The 21858-nt window shown below is 33.2% G+C and overlaps 1 protein-coding gene across 2 annotated transcripts in view; it reads left to right on the forward strand.

Moving 5' to 3' along the window:
- LOC144971046 (neuralized-like protein 4) overlaps positions 1–21858 on the forward strand; it is a 42366-nt gene that overhangs the window by 7691 nt on the left and 12817 nt on the right. The window contains exons 3-18 of one of the 2 annotated variants that reach the window (XM_078911369.1): positions 44–215; positions 768–1102; positions 3096–3219; positions 3845–3933; positions 4464–4803; positions 5620–5710; positions 6983–7250; positions 9057–9219; positions 13470–13712; positions 13971–14049; positions 14542–14711; positions 17033–17182; positions 17433–17572; positions 19523–19735; positions 20001–20099; positions 21294–21416. In XM_078911369.1, coding sequence (XP_078767495.1) covers positions 44–215; positions 768–1102; positions 3096–3219; positions 3845–3933; positions 4464–4803; positions 5620–5710; positions 6983–7250; positions 9057–9219; positions 13470–13712; positions 13971–14049; positions 14542–14711; positions 17033–17182; positions 17433–17572; positions 19523–19735; positions 20001–20099; positions 21294–21416 — 2799 coding nt within the window. The remainder of the gene's footprint in view (positions 1–43; positions 216–767; positions 1103–3095; positions 3220–3844; positions 3934–4463; positions 4804–5619; positions 5711–6982; positions 7251–9056; positions 9220–13469; positions 13713–13970; positions 14050–14541; positions 14712–17032; positions 17183–17432; positions 17573–19522; positions 19736–20000; positions 20100–21293; positions 21417–21858) is intronic. The other variant, XM_078911370.1, reaches the window with a different exon arrangement.

Below are 21858 nucleotides of genomic sequence, written 5' to 3' on the forward strand. Positions count from 1 at the left end.
AAAATGGAGGGTATAAACTTAATTTTCATCTCTTCATGTACAGGTTGGAGTGATGCGAACATTAGAAGGGGTTCTTCACTTTTTTGTAAATGGTACAGACCAAGGACCCGCTGCAACTGATATTCCACCTGTTGTCTATGCTGTGATAGATCTGTATGGGAAGTGCGCACAGGTATCCACAACAGATCCCAACAGTTCAGCATCAAGAGAAAATGGTTGGTATTAAATTGTTCATTTTTCTTTGGTTAGGTTGTCATTTAATTTAAATAAAACGTTTTAGAGTTGGTTTTTAATGTACATGACCATTTGTTAAAACAATGTGTGTTGTTCATCAATGACTGTTTTGAACACCTTACCACAGAGCATTCATGAAAATGAATCTTTGTCTATTTTTAAACGTTCGCTTAAAACATATCTGTTTCGATTATAGTAGATGATATGAGAAGCAAGATAGGTCTAGTTTGTGTTGTGTGTGTGTGTGTAAATGATTATGTTTCAGCCAAAGTAATTTAAGCGCTTAAAGTCTGGTGTCTTGGAGTTATCGCGCTGTAGAATTTTTCAGCATTATTATTATTATTATTATTGCTGATATGTATTTTACCTCCCGCTATTTCCTGGTGCCATAGTGCCATGGTGCAGCTGTATATATTTATCATTATATTGAAATGTGAAGAACTGTAGATTTTATTTATCTTTTCGTATATCCAGCGTTGTGATAAATTGACATGAATCATTACAATGATAGTATAAATTATTTTTCTTCTCAGATGTTTTGACCACATGCAATGAGATGGTTAATGAGTTAGCCAACAATGAATCAGCCTTTTCGGGTCAAGTCCATGAGTTTCTTACCGAGATCTCCAATCAAATTGCCAATGACTTAGCAAATGACATGGCACAAGATTTATCCATAGAGCAGACCACAAATAACTCAGATGAAGAAAGCAGCGGAAGAGATATTCTTCGTTTTCATGAACGTTGTGGAAACTTGGTAAAATTAAGTAATGGAAGGAGGACAGCAGAGAGAAGGCGACCTTTGGATGAGTTCAATAATGGAGTTGTTATGACAAACAGACCGGTAAAGGATGGAGAAGTCTTTGAAGTGAGTTGTATGTATAATAGGTTTTGTGAATATTTTGGAAATTGTTATTTGCCTTTGTCAAGTGTCTTGTCTGTAGTTTGAGGAAATATAAAGACATTTGATATATCAAGAAAATAGCTTTTATGAAATACAAAGAGATATCTAATAATTATTCATCAAAATACAAAACCATATAACAAGCAAGCCATCCACTTTGAGACAGCGTGAAAAAAAGATTCTGACCATATGAAGGAAACAAAACAAATTAAGCTGTTCAATTTGAAAAAAAATAATATTGTCTTAGCTGTATCATAAGATAATTGTGGAATGTGACAAAACCTATTTTCTCACCTAAATTCCTTTCTATTTGTTATTTGCCTAATTTTTAAAATGTCCATCGGTGTTTCCTTTCTAATCTTGGATATGCTCAAAGAATTAGGGAATCAGGATGTTTAAAATTGTTTGTGCCAGAGGCTGGACCGCAAGAGCATAATGGTTGTTTTTTTTCTTTTCTTTTTTTTTTGTTTTATGATATAGGTAGTTACATTGGTCATTGAATTTTTCTTAATTTTAATATCTGGCCCAGTTTCTTAGCAATGCTTTGTTGTTGAATTTAAATAAGTTTACCCGGGTGGAGTCTTTTTACATCCCATGGTGGGGAAGAGGTCATTCTTGTTTTGTCTCCTATTCCTTATATCTTTTTTCCTTTTCCAGGATGTTTTCTGTCTTTGTCTGGAAATGACATTACTTGATTTTATCCTGGCCTTGGCCAGAGTCTTTTGCTGAGAGGGAAACAGCAAAATATATAGTCCTGGATAAGGTCTTTTGGTGGGAAGAGAGGTTACCTTTGATGTGTCTTCTGTCCCCCAATATCTATCTATGTTCTGCCTTAGCCTTGGAATGAGACAACTTTTTGTCCTTGCCCTATCCGGATTCCTTGACCGGTAGGGGAAACAGTCAAATGTATATTATTAGTTTTGGGAGATGATTTAAATCATCGTTCTAGTACTCTACTGATACATATTTATTTTTCTAAGACTATAATATTGGTATACATTTGAATGTGTTCCTTTTAGTGGGACCCTGTGTTTGTGCCTGTGGAGGACTTAAAGGTGATCTCAAATTAAATTGATAGTTTGCTCTTGGAATCTACTAATGTTCTCTATCGGTCCACTTTGTCTTGGGTGATTTTAATTGTAAATCTATATATTTTTGACTAACCCAGTAAAAACCCATAAAAACAGAAACAAAACAACCCCCCCGCCCCCCCCCCCCCAAATATTTAGTCTTAGTTTAGGGAGATGATATTTCTTTTCCTTGTATTTCTGTTCTATACTGTCATTGGGTTTTTGTTTTGAATATATGATGTTTTGTAACCATTTATGTGGGATCCTGTGCTTACGTCTCGATGGGACTTTTTTATGATTTCAAACTAAGCATATTGATAGTTTGCTCTTAAAACCTACTCCAGTTCCCTATTTGGACCATTCTCCTTTGTCTTTCTTTTTCCTGGGTGTCTAGAATTGTTTGACTATCCCATCTTCTTCCTTTTTACTAGCATTGAAATGATTGAAAAGTGTTGCCAACACCATAAAATGTTAGAAATAAATAGCTAAACAAATAAGTTTACAATAATTATCTTCTCAGTTTTGTGTTTATATCATCACGGTGATGTTTACAAACAGCAGTTAATATGAAATTTTAGACATTTATTCCTAAAATATTTTTGATCGATTAAAATGTTTTGCTTCTCAAAGGTGAAATAAAAGGGGTAAAAAATTTCAACATTTTTAATCATTAGACAAACATAATCTATGACAAAAAAAATTCTTACACAATCTTCTTTTGAAATAATTACAAGCAAATTTCAGGGTACAGGGGAAGGGTAATCATACCATGTGTATGCAAATAGTGATACTAATGGCTGATAACCAGAAGGACCAACATTGATTTTTCATAAGGAAAATGTTTATCTTTTACCAAATTTGTAAAAAGTATTTCTAATATCTTTCAGATTCGGCTGGATCGGTTAGTTGATAAATGGTCTGGCTCCATTGAAGTCGGTATCACCACCCACAACCCAAACAACTTGGAATTTCCTGCCACGATGACTAACATGAGGAATGCCAGTGCCAATCGTGAGTGTTTCATTCACGGGAGTTCCTGCTATATTGGAAATTGAAAAAATAATGATATAGTTCGTATGTTGATTGGATGGAATAATAAAAAAGTACCTCAATGGTGTTCTTAATGGGATCTTAAATTTTGTGCGGCTATGTGGTCTTGTGGTATGACACTCGCTTTTGGATCGGAAGGTCCTGGGTTCGAGCCTCACTCGGAGAAGACTCTTTACGCACATTCTCTCACCGTACTCGGGTGTAAAATCAGTTCCTGGCCGTTAACAGCGTTGTCTCTGTCCGAAAAAAATTGTAATATCGCCTAACAGGCGTCATGTCCCGTCCAAAATGTTAAATGTTGCTGTTGACCATACCCCTTGTAAAGCGCTTTGAGCACATTAAGTGGATATTCTGCCATATAAAAGCTCAATCTTAAATGAAAGCAAATATATAAAAATTTAAAACAAATGAAATGCTAAGATCACCATAGATGTTAAGTTCAAGTATACTTCTGGCATTGAACAATTAACAATGATGTGCCTGTATCACCTTTCGCAAATCTACATGTGGAAGTATTCGAAGATGATTCATTGGAAATTTTGTCCTCGTTACATAGCATCTCTACTGTTCTCGATTTTTCTTGCAGGTACTATTATGATGAGTGGTTGTGGAATATTGACTAATGGGAAGGGAACGAGGCGAGAATATGGCCAGTTCAACCTTGATGAACTTAGTGTAAGTGAATTTCATACACCTCACTTTCAAAATTGTTTAACTATAGATCTAAGAACAATAAAACATACGATGGGGACTTGCATTATGAATTATGAATTTATTTTTTTCTTTAGTCGTTGACATTGTACTGTCTTTTAAAAATTTTTTTTTTATTTACATTATTGGTAATGATAAGCATTGATAATGAAATTGAAACACATTTATTTAGTTCCTTACCTTTTTCCCCATTAAAATATATTATGACTATTTAATGCAGCATTGTTCTCAATGAGTTGACAACGTGTTGATTATTATAAAATGCCTCTGACGTTTATCATACGGCATTGATTAGTAAAAAGTGGCCCTGGAGTTTGTCCTATAAGGCGTTGATCATGAAAAAATGCTTCTAACCTTTGCCATAAAATTAAGTTATCAAGTAAAATGTCATTAACTGTAAATTGTACATGATTTTTTGTTCTTCTTTCTTCCTTTATTTAAAAAGAATTTTCCTTTGGTTTTTAAAATTTGTTCTCTTTCTGTTTTTAATATAGGAAGGAGATTACATCGGATTGGTACGCAAGCCCAATGGCCACCTACACTATTTCATAAATGGAAATGACCAAGGCATGGCAGCTTCCAACTCCCCGTCCCCTGTATGGGGGGTTGTCGATTTATATGGTATGGCCGTTAAAGTTACCATTGTTGATCAAAATCCTGTTGAGGTTGAAGAAAGCAACGCTTCAGTGGGACCCAATCGCACACCGCAGACGTCAAGTATCCCCTTGCAGCCTGGAGAGAGGAGTGTGGTTAACACGCTGAGACAGTTTTTGGATTCATGTGGAGGAAGTGGAGGCAGCAGTAGTGATCAGCCAGATTCTAGGGGCCTAACTGGTTGGTCATTTTTTGTTTTATTTTATTGCCAAAGAATATTCCAAGTTAGAAGCGTCATTGTTTTAAAATGTAAAATTACTGATAAAATTTTTGTAACATAATATTTGCTTTAAGAAAATATTTAAATAAATGAATATCTCAATTTCATTTGTTTTACATGACTGTTTTATTATTTTCAGATTAAGTAATAAAAGCACTTTGCTAACCATTATAGTGAACATGGATTTATAAAAAATATTTTTCTCTTATTACTTATCTGCATTACGTAACTATTTGCACCAAGATAGTGATAATTAGCGATATAAAGTAGGGTTCAATTATTATTATCATTGCTATTATTATTATTATTATGATTATTATTATTATTATTATTATTATTATTATTATTATTATTATTATTATTATTATTCATTTTTATATTATTATTATTTTTTATTATTATTATTATTATTATTTATTATTATTATATATTTATTATTATATTATATATTATTATTAGTTAGTATTATTGTAGTAGTAGTAGTAGAAGTAGTAGTAGTAGTAGTAGTAGTAGTAGTAGTAGTAGTAGTAGTAGTAGTAGTAGTAGTAGTAGTAGTGGTAGTGGTAGTAGCCGTAGTAGTAGTAGTAGTAGTTAATCATCATCCATTTATTTATTTATTTATTTATTTTAAAAACATATATTTAAATTATTTTGTTTTCTTGGTCAAGAATTTTGCAGTTTGTCTTGGGTCCCTTTGAAATTTATTTATTTATATGAAAAAAAAATATGTCCATTTGTGTAATTAATCTTTTTAAAAAATTATTTCTTCTCATTAGAAACAGAAGAAGTAGAGAAGTTGTTATTTAGTCCTGTGTGCGGAGCCCATGCTGCCATAATCAATGGAGGAAGATCGGCACACAGACCAAAGTAATGGCTGCAAACTCTTTCACTTTTGTGTTACAAATAGAATATTAATGATTCTGCAAAAAGTGTACTAGAATTGGATTGGGCTTGGAAAACTAATTGAAACTGTGTACTCTTTTTAGAGTGAAGTCACTCTCTATTAAGCTGTTTATATAATTTATGAGATTTTGTTTCATACGGTATTACCATGAAAAATGGTGTCATTTTACATTTTTTGTCTAATCCAGACTCAATATTCAAATGGTTAAATTATGCTTACATGATAAGGATACTTTTGTTTGATGGTCTCACTGTGTTGAGAATCCCAAAGAGTCTATCCCCCTATATCTGTTTTCCAACTTGCTATCTGTCTTTGTCTTGGAACGAGATTACTTGGTTTGGTCCTGGCCTTGGCCGGATACCCTAGCTGAGAGCGAGACAGTCAAATGTATAGTTAGTATTGGGAGATGATATTTTTTTCCTTGTAAATCTCTCTGTTATACACTATGTAATGTTTTGTTTACATGTTATATATGATTTGTAAACATTTGAGTGCATTCCCCTTTGTGGGGACCTGTGCTTGTGTCTGGATGAGACTTTTAGGTGATCTTAAACAAAGTACTCTGATGTTGTGGTCTTGGAATCTACATCTGTTCCCAAATTGAGCTAATCCCCCTTTGTCTTCCTTTTTCTTGGGTAGTTTAATTGCAATTCTAGAACTTTTTACTATCCCATTTTCTTTCTTTTTACTGGCGCTGATATGACCTAAATGTGTTGCAAGCACCATAAAACCCTTTAAAAAAAACAAACAAAAATCCCAAAGAGTGATAAGGTTTTACTTAAGTCCATGACCATATTTCTATTTCTAAAGCTGACAGGTCCATATACTTTATAAGGATTTAGAGAAAATGAAATTGAGATGACAATATTTTTCTATTTCAATCATTTAAGTTAAATGATTTTATGGAATGTTGTCAAAGTAAAACCATATCACACATAATTTTCGAGAGAGGTAGTCACTGGAATTTGATAATGATATAAACACCTTGCAATTCATGTGAGAATTTTTCGATGTCCAGGCAATAGGTTATAATTATGATATGTTCATAGAAAGTTTAAAGTTTAACCACAATTCATTGTTTGGCATTTTAATAATTTTACAATCCTCATAGAAAATCTAAAGTTTACCCAAAATTCATTGTTTGGCATTTCACAATTTTCCTAGACAGTCATGTCTACAAATGACCTGTTCTGTTTTCACATAATAATAATTTTCAATTTACACAAATGATACAGTGCTTCAGAAGACTTCAACAATGGTGTCATCCTCACCAATCGTCTTCTCAAACCCAGTGAGCTGTTTGAGGTTCGCATTGATAAGCTGGTGGACAAGTGGGCTGGCTCCATCGAGATTGGCCTGACGACTCACCAACCCAGTGACCTGGACTTCCCTTCCACCATGACCAACATTCGATCCGGCACATGGATGATGACGGGGAATGGTGTCATGCACAATGGCACCACCATCATTGAAGACTATGGACAGAATCTGGATAGACTTAAGGTTACACTTGGTTTTCTGGTTTTAAATTATATTTTTAAAATATTTACTCTCTTATACAGGAAATTTTGATGAAGCAAGCTTGTTATGAATTCATTGCTCAGCAATTGCCAGACATTTTGCAGACCAGGTCATATTCCTTGGAAAAATGTTTGGTGCCATCTTTGACAGAGAATTAAGCACTTAAATTTTAAATGAATGGTTGTTAAAACGGCTACTTGTCTTGATTTTTTTATATTTAAAGATTACCTTGCTAGAGATGGATAAACCATGATTATAATTAACCATGGCATTTAGAAAGAGATTTTTTTTTTTGTTGTTGGTTGTTATAGAACAAATGTTGCACAGTTTACTGTGAAAAAAATTGCCTTATCATCTAAATCATATTGATAAAAATGACCAGTTGTTTTTGGTGGAGAATTAGGAACTCAAATGTTAAACAATTATCTGAAATGCTTATCCGGCTGCCAGGAGTAAATGACTTGATTGTATGGAAATTTGCTTGGTCTTGCAAAATATTGTATTCTGTGTAATTAGCCTGAGTGTGTTTATTTGAAAGTAAAATTAAGTGATTTTATTTTAAACCCCAAAATATGCCAGACCCAATTTTTCATGCTGAACGCCTTCAAAAACTATATATATGCCAAATGTTTGGAAGTTGGCATTAAAAATATCAAAATGGCAACTCTGAGTATTGGCAAATAAAGTCAGAAAAGTCAGTGGAACAGGCACTTATGTTGATAATAATAAGGAAATGAAGTGAGTAAAGAAGTGCACATGGATGATGAAGAAGAAAATGTAGAATAAAAACTTTTGCGGTGATGGGGAGTGGAGCCCACAACCCGACTGGCCACGAGAGGGATGCTGTACTATGATGTTTTATATTTCATGTCTTAAGATAAAAAGGGACTGCCAACTCAAAAAAAAAAAAAGATATACAGTCGACTCCGCTTAATCGCACACCCTCGGGAGTTCGGGTTAGTGCGTTGATTAAGCGGAGAAGCCAAAAAAAAAGTATCTAAACACCAGATTTCTTGTGCTATTAATGTAGGCACTTCCTCTCTGAGTTTTCTACAGGCTTGGGACAGTCATATTCAAGATATGGTCTTATTAGAAGTTGTTTGTTTTTTGTTGTCTTTTTTTTTTGCTGTTGTTGTTTCTTTCTTCTCTTTTCTCGTTTTATCGACAACAAAATGTGACCTTATTGTTTGTAAGAATAGTAATTGTGAAGCGTTGATTACTTTTTTGTGCATGCTGTTTATAAACCCTTGTCACCAATCTCGCTAGTGTTGGTGGATCAAATCTGTCAAGCATTCTTCGTGGTTATGCAGCGTAGTTTGTCAAGTTTTTCCATGTTTGTCAGGGGTCGTGTGTCACACTCTGATGACTCATACTCATCTTCATTATCCAGGCGTTGTCTTTTCTTCTGTGGAGTCCAGTAGCTCCTGAAATATCAGTTCAACGCTGATGCGTATATTGTTGCTCATTGTAACTTCATTACTTTTTTGTAAGCACTTTATATTTTATGATATATTTTTCTTCAATCAAGATGGAATCAAGGTTTAGCGATTAAGCAGAGAAGGTATGGGATTAAGTGGAGTGATTATGTAACAAAAATTCTGTTTTTTGGGAATGTGTGGCCTATAAGCGAAGTGTGCGATTAACCAATGTGCAATTAAGCGGTGTGAACTGTAGTTCCCAAATTTCCACTCTCTAAATTGTTAACTTCACAAACTTTCAGCATTTGTTTTTAAAGTGTATTATGTTTTCCAATTCACTACTTTAATGATTTAATGATACATCTTTCAGGTGGGAGACCGTGTCGGTGTTATACGAAAAGTCGATGGCACTATTCATTTCTTTGTGAATGGGATAGACCAGGGTGGCTGTGCCACTAGTGTGCCCGCGAGTGTCTATGGGGTCATTGATCTCTATGGTCAGGCAGCTCAGGCCTCTATTGTGGACATACATGGTGAGACTGTCTGGTAGATTTGTAGAATGTGGTATACACGCGTAAGATGCACCTACATAATCTAGACTTACTCACGTAGAGATAACATTCACAGATTTTGTATTTTATGTTTTAGATTCAGCATGGTATCCTTTTATTTATTTATGTATTTATTTATTTCCTCTTTTTTTTATGTTCATTGATCAGTGATGAATATCTTCCGCGGATCCGCGGAATTACAAGATTTTTTTGATTTTCTCTGAAATTTTCCACTGATTTTGTTTTGTCAAACATCAGTGATAAACGCTCTAGTCAAGTGGTGGACCCGTGAAAAAATCATCTGCATTGTGTCATATTTTGACACCAGACGTCATTGGTGGTCAAAAAGGAAGGGGGTGCTGGAGGGGGTAAAAGTCTAGACTTTATTTGTAAGTAGGTTAAGCATGGTAGTCTCTCTCTCTCTCTCTCTCTCTCTCTCTCTCTCTCTCTCTCTCTCTCTCTCTCTCTCTCTCTCTCTCTCTCTCTCTCTCTCTCTCTCATCTGGTTATCGAGATGTAATATTAATTTATTAGAATTATAAGGGTTGCTCAACTCTTTTTACCTTTGTTTTTACTGCTTTACAATTTTAATTTATTAAAGATTCTTGAGTCTTATTTGTAAGATCCATCACCAATGGGCTACATAAAGATAAATCAAGTAAAAACAAATACTTTCAGGCCATTTGACCAAAAGTTAAATTGAAATCTCTTGAATATAATGTATGCCTTTAAAATCGTTTTACGGAAAGGACAATTCATTAAAACTTTACATACTGTAAAGTATGTTGTATCCACTCTTAAGAATGAATGTGCACAAGAAGTCGTAATATAATATACGAAACTATGATATTTTATGTTATGATTTTGTTCGAGTTTGATGGACCGATAAATTTTCCTCCTTTTTTGACAAATTGCCATTATCATCACTGATTGATATTTTGCTTCATAGTCGCCTAGCTTTATAGCAATCCTCTGCTTGCTTCTTCATGTTGCATTTGTTTATTTTTTCCTAGCTTTGGTAATTTTCTTTTCAATTTTTGTTTTAAAGCAGACATAGAAAACCTTTATAGATTGATAAGCATATAGTTGCTTCAATATGGTATTTCTAAGGAATATTTGAAAGTTTTAAATCTTGACATTTAATTGAATTTGTAGTTATTGTATCAGCTTATGTTAGAGGAAATCTCAGCCACTGCAGTTTTTCTATGTTCAGGTTTATGATCTAACCACTGTTTGTTATTTTTTTCCTCTTCATTATACGCAATTTTCATCGTATAATTTCTGCCCTATGTTGTCAACAATTAATGATCTTTCCTTTATATAAATTAAATGAAACAGTATGAAATTCAATTATGAAATTATTTCTAGTTTAAAAAGAAAAGAAGATAGAATTTCAGTCAGTTTAAATCAATTTGGTAATTTTTAATCAATTATTTTAAAAGAAATGTTTGTTTTTCATTTTTTCATATATTTTGCTTTTATTGTTGTCATGCCATTTGATTTTTCTTTACTCAGAATTACAGACTTTTATAACTTTAAATTTCACACACTATTGATTATTTAAGTGCATGACATTTTGATTTGTTTTCATCTTATGTATAAATTAGATAAAAATTTTCCCCAACCCTCTCTTCCCCCCATTTTACAATCTTTTTCAACTTTGATATGCTCTTTCCCATGTATTTATTTTTTTCAATGTTTGCTTTTCCCCTTACTCCTCACTTTTTTATTTCAAAAATTGGCATGTTGCAGTCCGGATACACGATCTCAATCTTATTTTGGAAAAAATGAATTAAAAAGTTCAAAACTTTGGAAGTGGAGGGATTTTATCGGAAGGGCACAAAAATCTGTGTTTATTGGACTGGCAATGGATATCTTCTCATAGTTTTAGGAATGCATCCTCTAACTTTTTGCTAACTTAAGAATGTTTATTTTTCATCCGGTTTTTATTTCTGTTTCACTTAGTAGCTGCCACTTTCGTTTGCTCACTTTTCAGTTTTGGCTTTGGATTTCTTGTACATATATTATTTTATTCATTTATTTGTTTCACTTTCCTCTCCTGCTTGAGTTTGTTTGCATGTAAATATTCTATTTACTCACATAATCCTTTTATTGCTACATTTTATTCCACATATAATCACCTAATTTTATTAAACATTTCATTCCTTGTGTTACTCATATAATTTCCTGTTTTTATTTATTCGAAGTGAACTGTTGTTTTATAATTTATGTTCAGACATAAATGCAGATATCAAGGAAAAATATTTTCACATCAACTATTTCATCTTTACATATGATAATAATGATAACAATAATAATAATAATAATAATAATAATAATAATAATAATAATAATAATAATAATAAGGATGATGATGATGATGATGATGATGATGATGATGATGATTATATTATTATTATTATTATTATTATTATTATTATTATTATTATTATTATTATTATTATTATTAATATTTTTCTAAAGCGCCTATTCCCGAAAACAATCAGCTCTTAGGGCAATTACATCTATCTAGAGAACCAGTTAACAAACTGTGAATAGTAAAACTTATCTACATTACTAGAATAAAATTCAATTGTTATGACAGAACATTAAAAAAAAAAAGAAATAAATTCACACACACACACACACACACACACACGCACACATACGAGAATATAAAACAACACGACTGGCACAGATATTTCATGATAAGAAGATAAAAACTATTCCTGTTGCACAGCCTGTTGTGCTTTAAAAACATGTATAGTTTTTTAAGAGCTTTTTAAAAGAATTCTTTGATGTATTTCCATAATTTTTAATCTCGACGGGAAGAGAGTTCCATATATGTGCAGCAGTGTGTTTGAATGACCAGTCCGCGTATGACTTTGAGCTTTTTTTTATTGGCAGCAAAAAAAGAGATTGTTCAGCATATCTAAGGCTATGAGCTGGCACATATTTCACTAATAAACCTGAAACTTAAGGAGTTCTATCCTTATGATATTTGTAACATAAAACTGCTAGTTTATATCTAATTCTGGCTTCAATAGGAAGCCAGTGTAAACTTTAAAATATCAGAGTGACATGATCCAATTAGTTTTTCTTTAAGATAAATTTGGCTGCCTGGTTTTGAATGCGATTCAGTCTACACATCCCACATTTTGGGAGATTAGAAAAAAAAAAGAGAATTACAGTAGTCTAATCTTGTAGAAATAAAAAATATGAATGTTTTAATGGAATCGCTGTTGAGGTACTTGGCTAAATTATTGTAGTACTTTAGAGCACAGATTCTTTAGCATTAATTGAACAGTATCTATTGCTTACTACCATTTGAATATGATGCTATTCTATTGCAAATTATTCTCCACAAGATCTAGTAGACCAAATTACCCAATCCCTCTATGGTGGTCAAAGGTAGTGGGGGAAATAAACCTTGTCGGAACCAAGAACCAATTCAAGTTCCTTTGCTTATGAGTGGAGCACTATAACAACTGAGCTGTCACGACCTATTTAGTTTGGAAAATGATTATCTCCTCCATTTCATCTATGTTCATAGATCAAGTAAAACAAAACAAACAAAAAGAGACCCCAACAAAACAAAGAAACAATAACAAAGCTTCAAAATAATATTTACCCAAAATCAGAATTTCTTTTCTTCGAGTTTGATAAAGTGAAAACCGCCTATTATGTCTCAGGTTTTTTATTTCAGTTTTAAGTATGGTTGTTGCTGTTAAGTAAAAAGATGTTGACTGGATAAATTTCAAGTTTTCAATTAAAGAGTTGTATTTTATTTGACAAAAAAAAAGTATCAAAGATCTTTGCATATTAAATTTATTACAAAGATTAAAGCATATAGAAAATTATATATATATATATATATATATATATATATATATATAAAATATTCTCCATGTCATATGGTATCAATTTCATTGCTGCTGTTCTCTCATTATTTAAGATTGGATCGTATCGTTTTTTTTCTTTCATCCCATTTTCAATAATCAGTTCGGTAATCTTTGTTCTTTGATCGTCTTGTTGTCTTCTCTTTTTCATTTTCCAATCTTCTCTCTCGCTCTGGTTGATCATTTTTATGACTGTTGGTCTATCATTTTCCATCGTCTCTGTCATTCATTGCCTTCATTGAAAGTCCTCTAAATACTACAATCTTTGTTCCCTTTTTAATTGAATTCCTCCACCCCTCCACAATTTACTGTTGACTGCCACCTGCCAATTTAGACGCCCTGAGCTCACCAGACACCGATTCCAGCCTCTTTACAGATCCTGACCAGCTCAAGTTCCACCATTTGCATGGTCGCAATGCTGCCATTCTACACAATGGCTTGACTGCATCGAGGCCCAATGCTTGTGGAGAATTTAATGATGCTATCATCATGAGTAATAGACCACTAAGAGATGGAGAGCTGTTTGAAATTGTCATTGAGAAAATGGTAGACCGATGGTCTGGTTCTTTGGAGGCAGGTACGACAAATTGTCTTTTGTGACAGATATTTTTGTGTATCTTTTGTTTTTGTTCTTTTTTTTTTTTTCATGTTTATAGTTTATAATGATCTGAATTCATTTGACAATGACTTGATTGGATTTTCCTATTTCAAATTATGAAAGATACTTAGTTCATTATTTTTGTTTATAGAAGAAAAAAAAAGTTCTCTCTCTATATCTCTTTTGTCCTCTTATTTGATTTTAAAGTGGTTTAATGATATTTTTTTTTAATTCCAGGAGTAACATTGGTAAAACCTGAAGACATAGACTTTCCCAGCACTATGACTGACATAGAACATGACACTTGGATGTTGAGGTAGATCCTTACCAAGAGTAAAGTTACCATGACTATTTTTATGTAGTTAATTATTGTACTAGTTGCCACATATACAATGTGGAGTATATAATTACAGATACCCCTGGAAAAACAAATATGTGCATCTATGTCTTCTGGTGGTATGACCCTTGCCTTCGGATATCTTGTTTTCGAGCCCCGCTCTGAGCGGCACATAGTTGAGTCCTTGGAAAAGGCTCTTTACTCACTTTTTTCTCCCTTTACCTGATGTAAAATGATTATCTGGCTGTTAACAGCGTTGTCTCTGTCAGAAAAAATTGTAGTATCACCTTTCAGGCATCGTCTCATCCTACATGTTAAGTGTTGCTGTTGGCTTGGATGAAGCACTTTGAACATGTTTGAGATATTGCACCATATAAATGCTGAAGCTTAAAAAAAATGTATATATATAATTGTGCTTAGTGCTTGCATCATGAAGTCATTGTCATACATGTCATACATTCATTTTCTCAGTGGGACAGTCATCATGCAGGATGGAGCCACAATTCGTAATGGCTACCCCCTTGATTTGGACACTCTCTCAGCAGGCCAAAGGATTGGTATGATGAGATGCCCCGATGGAACCCTTCATTATTTCCTGAATGGCGTTGACCAGGGTGTTGCTTGTACAGATATTGCCTCAGGTAGCGGATCGAAGCTTTGGTTGTTTTTTTTTAAAGAAATTTTTAAAAGAATGTGGAAATGGCATGGATTGAGCCATAGATGTAGTTAGAAGTAGCAATTTGAATGAAGGAAATTTAATTTTTAGGACATATTAAGTTTCGTATGTCACAACCATACTCTCGACAAAAATTTCTTTTTTTTTTTTTTTAAATTTTGAAAGTAGAATCATTTTGGAAACAACACAAAAATCTCAAGATTATGATCATCAGAAACCGTTTTCCGGGGTTGGGTCTTCTGACCTCCCATAGAAGACGGGAGGTTACTTGCTGTGTCTTCTATAAATAATAAATCATTTGTATAGCGTGCGAATTCCATGAACCTATGCTTAAAGGCGCTTAACAATAAAACACTTCCCTCTTCACAGAGGGAAAAAAAAAAAAGTACAGCACTGAAAGTTTTATTTTTAAAAAAACAACATACTAAATTAATTAAAGGCTATTTTAAACAGTTCAGTCTTTAAATTGAACTTGGAAGAGTTAAAAGTTGGAGAGTTTCTGGTTGTGGAAGATAGAGAATTCTAGGTTTTTGGATCTGCATTAGACAAAAAAAGATCTGTTGGAAAATTTTGTTCTTCATGTAGACCTTCTAATTTCGAGTTGATTGGAAAGGGAGGATCGAAAATTTCTTAATGGTATATTGACATTTAAGAGAGATTTGATATAATCAGGAGCCCATCCATGTAAGCATTTGTAGGTGATGTAGGCCACCTTGAATTCGATTCGTTGGGCAATTGGAATTCAGAACCGGGGTTATTCTCTCATGTCTTCTGGTCCTGGATAGGATTCTAGCAGCGTTGTTTTGAGCCACTTGCAAAGCTCTAGTTGTTTTAGCGGGTAAACCAGATAAGAGTCCATTACAACAGTCGATACAACTTGTCATGAGGCGCGGGTGATTGATTAAGCCGCATCGGTGTCGAATAGACCTCAAATTAGATTTATGTTTCTCAGGTGGTAGTTAACTGATTGACAAACAAGCAGAATTTCTTCTATCCCCTTATATCTGTTTTCCAAGTTGCTCTCTTTCTTTATCTGAGAAGGAGATTACTTGTTTTGTCCTGGCCCTCGCCGGAATCCTTGTCTGAGATGGAAACACTCAAATGTATATATTAATTTTGGGAGATGTTTTTTTTCATTGTAAATCATCTCTCTGTTATGTTCTGTCAATTTTTGTTTTGTTTTGAAAATCATATTTTGTAATCATTTGGGTGTGTTCCTCCAGGTGGGATCCTGTGCTTGTGTCCGGATCAGGCTTTTAGGTGATCTCAAACTTAAGTACACTGATAATGTGCTCTTGCAATTTACATCTGTTCCCTATTTGAGCCATTCCTTTTTGCCATTTTTATTCCCATTTGCTTTTAATAAAATTATTCCATTTTCTGTCCTTTTAGTGGTGCTGAAATGACCTAAATGCATGGCAAGCACCGTAAAACCCTTAAAAACAAAAACAAACAAACCATTTTCAGTTCAAATGTTGATTTTAAATATACTTTTTTTTTTCTTATGTTAGAATGATTATACTTTGCAAATTATTTGAAATATACGAGTCCATTTTGTATCGTGCCTGATCACCAGGGTACATTAACCAAGAAATTGTAGCACAATTTATAAAGACATTCATACTTTGTGTCCTTTTGATGTAGCAGCTAAAATGTAATATTGTTGGCATTAAAGACTTTTCAGTGGAAAGGAAAATTCATGATATTAACAAAAACGTGCAAAATAAAAATTCTATCTTATGATTATCACATGAATGCCGACCATATACAGCTGTGGAATTCCATCGTTCTATTTTGCATCCACGCGGTTTTACTTTATGTGGAACATAGCGAGCTGCGCATTAAAAAAAATTTCCTTACTATGATGTTATATGTTATTTTTCTATTTGTGACTGATGGACAGCGAAGATAAATTTTATTTCCTTTTGACCAAGAAATTTCCATTATCAGAACTTCTTGATAGTTGTTTAAAATGAAATATTGTCATTACAATATAGGGGATATTAATTTTCTGATATACAGTGATATACAAAAAGATAGCCATATTATATAAGCATTTAAACATCCTTCATACTGTTGAAAGCATTTGATCTATTCTGTGTTATTTGAACAATCTGACATTAGTTTTGAAACTTATTTCTTTATCTCTGGTTTTTATCTTCGGAGGGTTCACTTTCTGATCATTATAAAATTCCAAACTCTAGAAAGTTTTCTCTGAGTTTTTTGAAAGTCTTGAATTCTATTTTTTGATTAGGTATTAAAATTCTGCTCTTATTTTTCTTTCAGGTGTTTATGCTGTGATAGACCTCTATGGCCAATGTGCCCAGGTCACCATGTCTTGTGGGACCATCGTAATGCCGCCTTCCTACTTAGTGCAGACTACACAAGCCAACATATCAGCAGACCATCAGTCTAGTCCTTCGGTGAACAATGTTGGTAGGTCTTATCTTATTAATGATTTTATGCACTGTTGAAATCTGGATGGGGTTCCTGACCTCTCATAGTGGGCAGAGAGGCACTTACTGTGTCTTCTATCCCCCTATAAGAAGGTTTTTGGAAAGCAAACGAAAAATCAATACTACCTTGTAAACATTATCATTCACAATGCTCACAGAATATATCTCGAGAAATTAACATAAAATATGAACTTCAAGATGCCATATGATCTTTTTTCTTTCTCTTTCAGAATCAAGCCATAGGTTAAGCAAGTGCTGTGGAAAGAACATCTCACTTCGAAACAGTTGTTGGGGAGCAAGCAGGACCCATGGTTATAACCATGGTATTGTGTTTAGCTCTGATCCTCTCAAGTATGATGAGGTATTTGAGGTAAGTATTCTGATTTAAGTGTAATATTTTCATTATCTATTATATACATAAGAATTTATTTCTTGTACCATTTGTACAAATTGACATAATTTAGTACAAGTATACTGATGTGTCAGGTGGATTTATTGACTGTAAATTGTGTAAAGGATATAAGAGATTAGCTGATAGTGAAAAAAAGTTTTAGATTTAACTCGCAATTGATTATATAATATTTAAATCACTTGAATAAAGGTAGCTACTGGTTGGGGTTCCTGACCTCCCATAGTGGGCAGGGAGGTACTTCTTGTGTCTTCTATCCCCCTATATCTGTTTTCCAACTTACTTTCTGTCTTTGTCTTGGAATGAGATTACTTGGTTTTGTCCTGATCCTGGCTGAGAGGGAAACATATTACAAAGCAACGTGTCTTGTTTATAAGTGTTTGACTGGTATAGCGCCGGTATATCTCACAGATCACGTGGTCATGTGTAAATTTGAAAATTACACTTTAAGATCAAGTAATGACCAAACGAAAATTTCGGAAAAAAGATCAAGAACAAAATTTGGTGATAGATCGTTTGCTTGTTTCGGCCCCAAGATTTGGAATGAACTACCACGTGGTCTGAGTGCAAGTCTTTACCTGCCTTTAAAAAGAATCTCAAGACACATCTTTATTGTATTTGCTTTTATTGACGCTATGAATCCTTGATTTGGCTATAAATTCATTGAATTTCTTTTTTTTTTTTTTTTTAAATTAATTAATTAATTTATTTTTAAATTATTTTTTTCACTCAAAATTGATGAAACTTGTGTTTTACACGAGAATGAGCGCTGTATAAATGTGTATTATTATTATTATTATTATTATTATTATTATTATTATTATTATTATTATTATTATTATTATTATTATTATTATAGTTAGTTTTGGGAAATTATATTTTTTTTCCTTGTAAATCATCTCTCTGTTATGCATTGCATTATGTTTTCTTTATATTATATACGATTTGTAAAACATTTGAGTGTATTCCTCTTAGTGGAAACCTGTGCTTGTGTCTGGATGAGACTTTTAGTGATCTCAAACTAAGTACTTTGATAGTGTGCTCTTGGAATCTACACCTGTTTCTTATTTGAACCAATTCCCCTTTGTTTTACCTTTTCTTGGGTGCTTTAATTGTAATTCTAGAACTTTTTACTATCCCATATTCTCCCTTTTTACTGGTGCTGATATGACCTAAATGTGTTTCAAGCACCGTAAAACCCCTAAAAACAAACAACAAAAAACAAAGGTAGCTAAGCACAAATTTTGTAAACGATATCAGAGATTAGCTTCCAGTGAAAAAAAAAAAGGTATAGATTTAACTCTCAATGAATGAAATGATATTTGAATCACTTAAGAGTAAAGTGAACTAAGCACCAATTTTGTATAGGATATCAGAGATTAGTCGGTAGTGGAAAAAAAAGTTATAGATTTAATTTTTAATTGATTATATATGATATTTGAATCAGTAAGAGCATAGGACTCAATTTTCTGCTATATAGAGGAAATCCACTATCCCTGTTTTCTCCGCTATGGCTCTGCGAAAGGAGTTGCTGGGGGGTGTGCCTCCAAGTAACTCTCCCCTCTACCTTTTATCCCCTCACCCACTTATCCTTTCCCATCCCAACTTCTGGTGTTTTGTTATAATTTGGCAAGTGTCTTTATTTTACTTCTTTTTTCAAACTTTATGTAAACAGTGTGAACTTATTGATTTTCCATTTTATTGAAGCTTTTGGGTGAGATTTGTTATAACAACTGTTCAGTCGACACCACAAGTAAAGTGAACAAAGCACAAATTAAACATTTATCATTGGATAATTATTTTAGACTGTGTAAAGCTGTTAATGAGGAAAGGATTTATAGTTTTGTTATTATTGATCTGAATTCAAAACATTTTGATCCATTCAAAAAAACAAAAAAAAACCCAACCCAGATTGAACTGACAGAAGTGTCCAACCAATGGTCTGACTCCCTAAAGATCGGCTTGACGACCATGGCCATTTCAGACACCTCTTCCCCCATCAACATTCCCTCCACAGCCACTGAATTGACATCCAAAGTCACTTGGATTGTTGCCGGGTCAGAGGTCAAAAAGTGTGGTGTTGTGATCAAAGAGAACTATTCTCCATCTTTACAAAGACTGGAGGTATTGAGGAATTTTTTTTTTGTTTTTTTTTGCTTTATTGATTTATTTTTTACATATTAAAGATCACAACCAATCTTTGGCATATAATTTTTACTTCAATGCTCTCTTTACTAGTTTTTTTGGAGCTTCCATTTCATTCCCTTCTCTTTTGCTTAAGTTTAATTTTTTTTTAAGTTTATAGGAAAAATGAGCAAATAACCATCATAATCAGACTTAAAAATCAAATGGGCAATTTTATTTTTTTCTCATTATTTTTTATAAATAGGTAGGAGATAGAGTTGGTGTGTGTCGCAGATCTGATGGAACCATGCATATCTTGTTGAATGGAGATGACCTTGGAGAAGCAGCATCAGGAATTCCAAAGGTATGTGAAAATATTATTTATGTAAATTACAATGTCAAAGTTTTGAAATGTGACAAAACAAGCATGTTGTATTTTTATTGAAATATATGACAATTTTTGTTTTTGTCTTTCAAAGATCACAAACTGAATATTTGGAATTTCGGTCGAAGCCGCATAACTTAAATAATGAGTTTACTCAGAATTAATTTCAATTCGGTGCATTCTACATGCGGTAACAATGGAGGTATAGAGCATCCATTCAGTTATTTGTCTACATGTTTATCTTCTTTTTTTCATTTTTAACATTACATGATAATATGAAAAGAATGACCATATCTGATTACTGCAACCTACACAAGCTACAGATCTATGCAGAACTGTCATTACACGTATACTCCTAAGATATTCAACATGAATCACATACATTTGAAACCTGATCCATTAACGTTTGCTTCTCATTATACAATTCCAATCAATACAGTATGCCTCCTCGAAAACAAACTGCAAACTGCATCATTGCACATGTTCTTGTTCTTTGCTCTCCAAGACAATGAAATCATAGAAAAATGGGGTGGGTCTAAAGTGATGGATTAGATACCAAAAGTTCTGAAATCATTCCTGCAGCGTAGCTCAGCGGTACAGTCTTTGCTTCGTACCCAAAAGGTACATTGTGCTGTGTGGCCTTGAGAAGTCACCTCGCCCTAGCTCAATTTGTGGTGTTGCACTGCGGCTGACGCCTGGGTTATTCCTGTCTTCCCTTGGAATTGGAATAGACCCTGGAGACGAATTTCCACTATGGGATGAATAAAGGGAATTTTATTATTTTTTTTTTAAATGGGCATGTGTTAGGATAACTGATAGGAAAAAATAGAAAAAAATTCTGTCACAGACAGATTTTTCTAATTAAGTGTCTGTTCCAATTGTGCTACATTCCATTTACTGGCTTTGACTGTATAAGTTAAAGGGAAAGGGAAATGGTAACCATTTTGCCCTTTCATTTTGATGAATTTGTGATGTTTCATTCATCCTGTTTGTTGATAAAGGGGAAACCCGAAACATCCATTCTATCTGTTTTCGTAATTAGATTGAAGCCTTCATTCAATTTCACATTGGTATTTATTTCCTCGAGCTTCGAGCAGCAACATTTACACTTTCATTTTGATTGAAATTCAGATATTGATGAATGGTTTTCGTTACTATTTTCTACTTGTTCAGAATGTCTTTGCCGTTGTGGATCTTCATGGCAGTGTTGAAGGCATTGACATAGTTAGCAGTATTCTCTCTGAATCGTCTAGTGTCCTAGTGTCTCCTGTTTACAATGCGGATGTCTCCATACAGGTGAAGAATTTATCATTATATCAGTCAGAATATGAAAGTAAAAAACTGGAGAACAATCTCTGGCATAATATTGTATTTTCATGTGTTAGATATTACCTTACATGCTTACAATTTTTAGCACAGGCCACTTGTACAAATAAAATAAATTTTTACAGATTTCTTTTTGCTACACATTTACCAAATTCTGACTTTTCCAGATTCCTTTTAAAAAAAATTTTTTTTTAACAATTAAAAAAAAAATATTTTAAACTTAATATTTTGTCACCAAATCTGTCTCTAAGTCAGTATTTCACATCATCCATTCTAAAGCATTTGAAGTCATTTTATATGATTAGGGGTAGAAATTCTGCATTTTGTGTAGATTACTTTCTGTATATATTTTTTCTTCTTGAAATTTTGATTATTTTTGCAAAGAAAATACAAATATTGTATTGTGTTGTAT

Source organism: Berghia stephanieae, chromosome 4 (assembly GCF_034508935.2).
Source record: "Berghia stephanieae isolate SIO BIC M18660-M18661 chromosome 4, UCSD_Bste_1.3, whole genome shotgun sequence".
Taxonomy (NCBI): domain Eukaryota; kingdom Metazoa; phylum Mollusca; class Gastropoda; order Nudibranchia; family Aeolidiidae; genus Berghia; species Berghia stephanieae.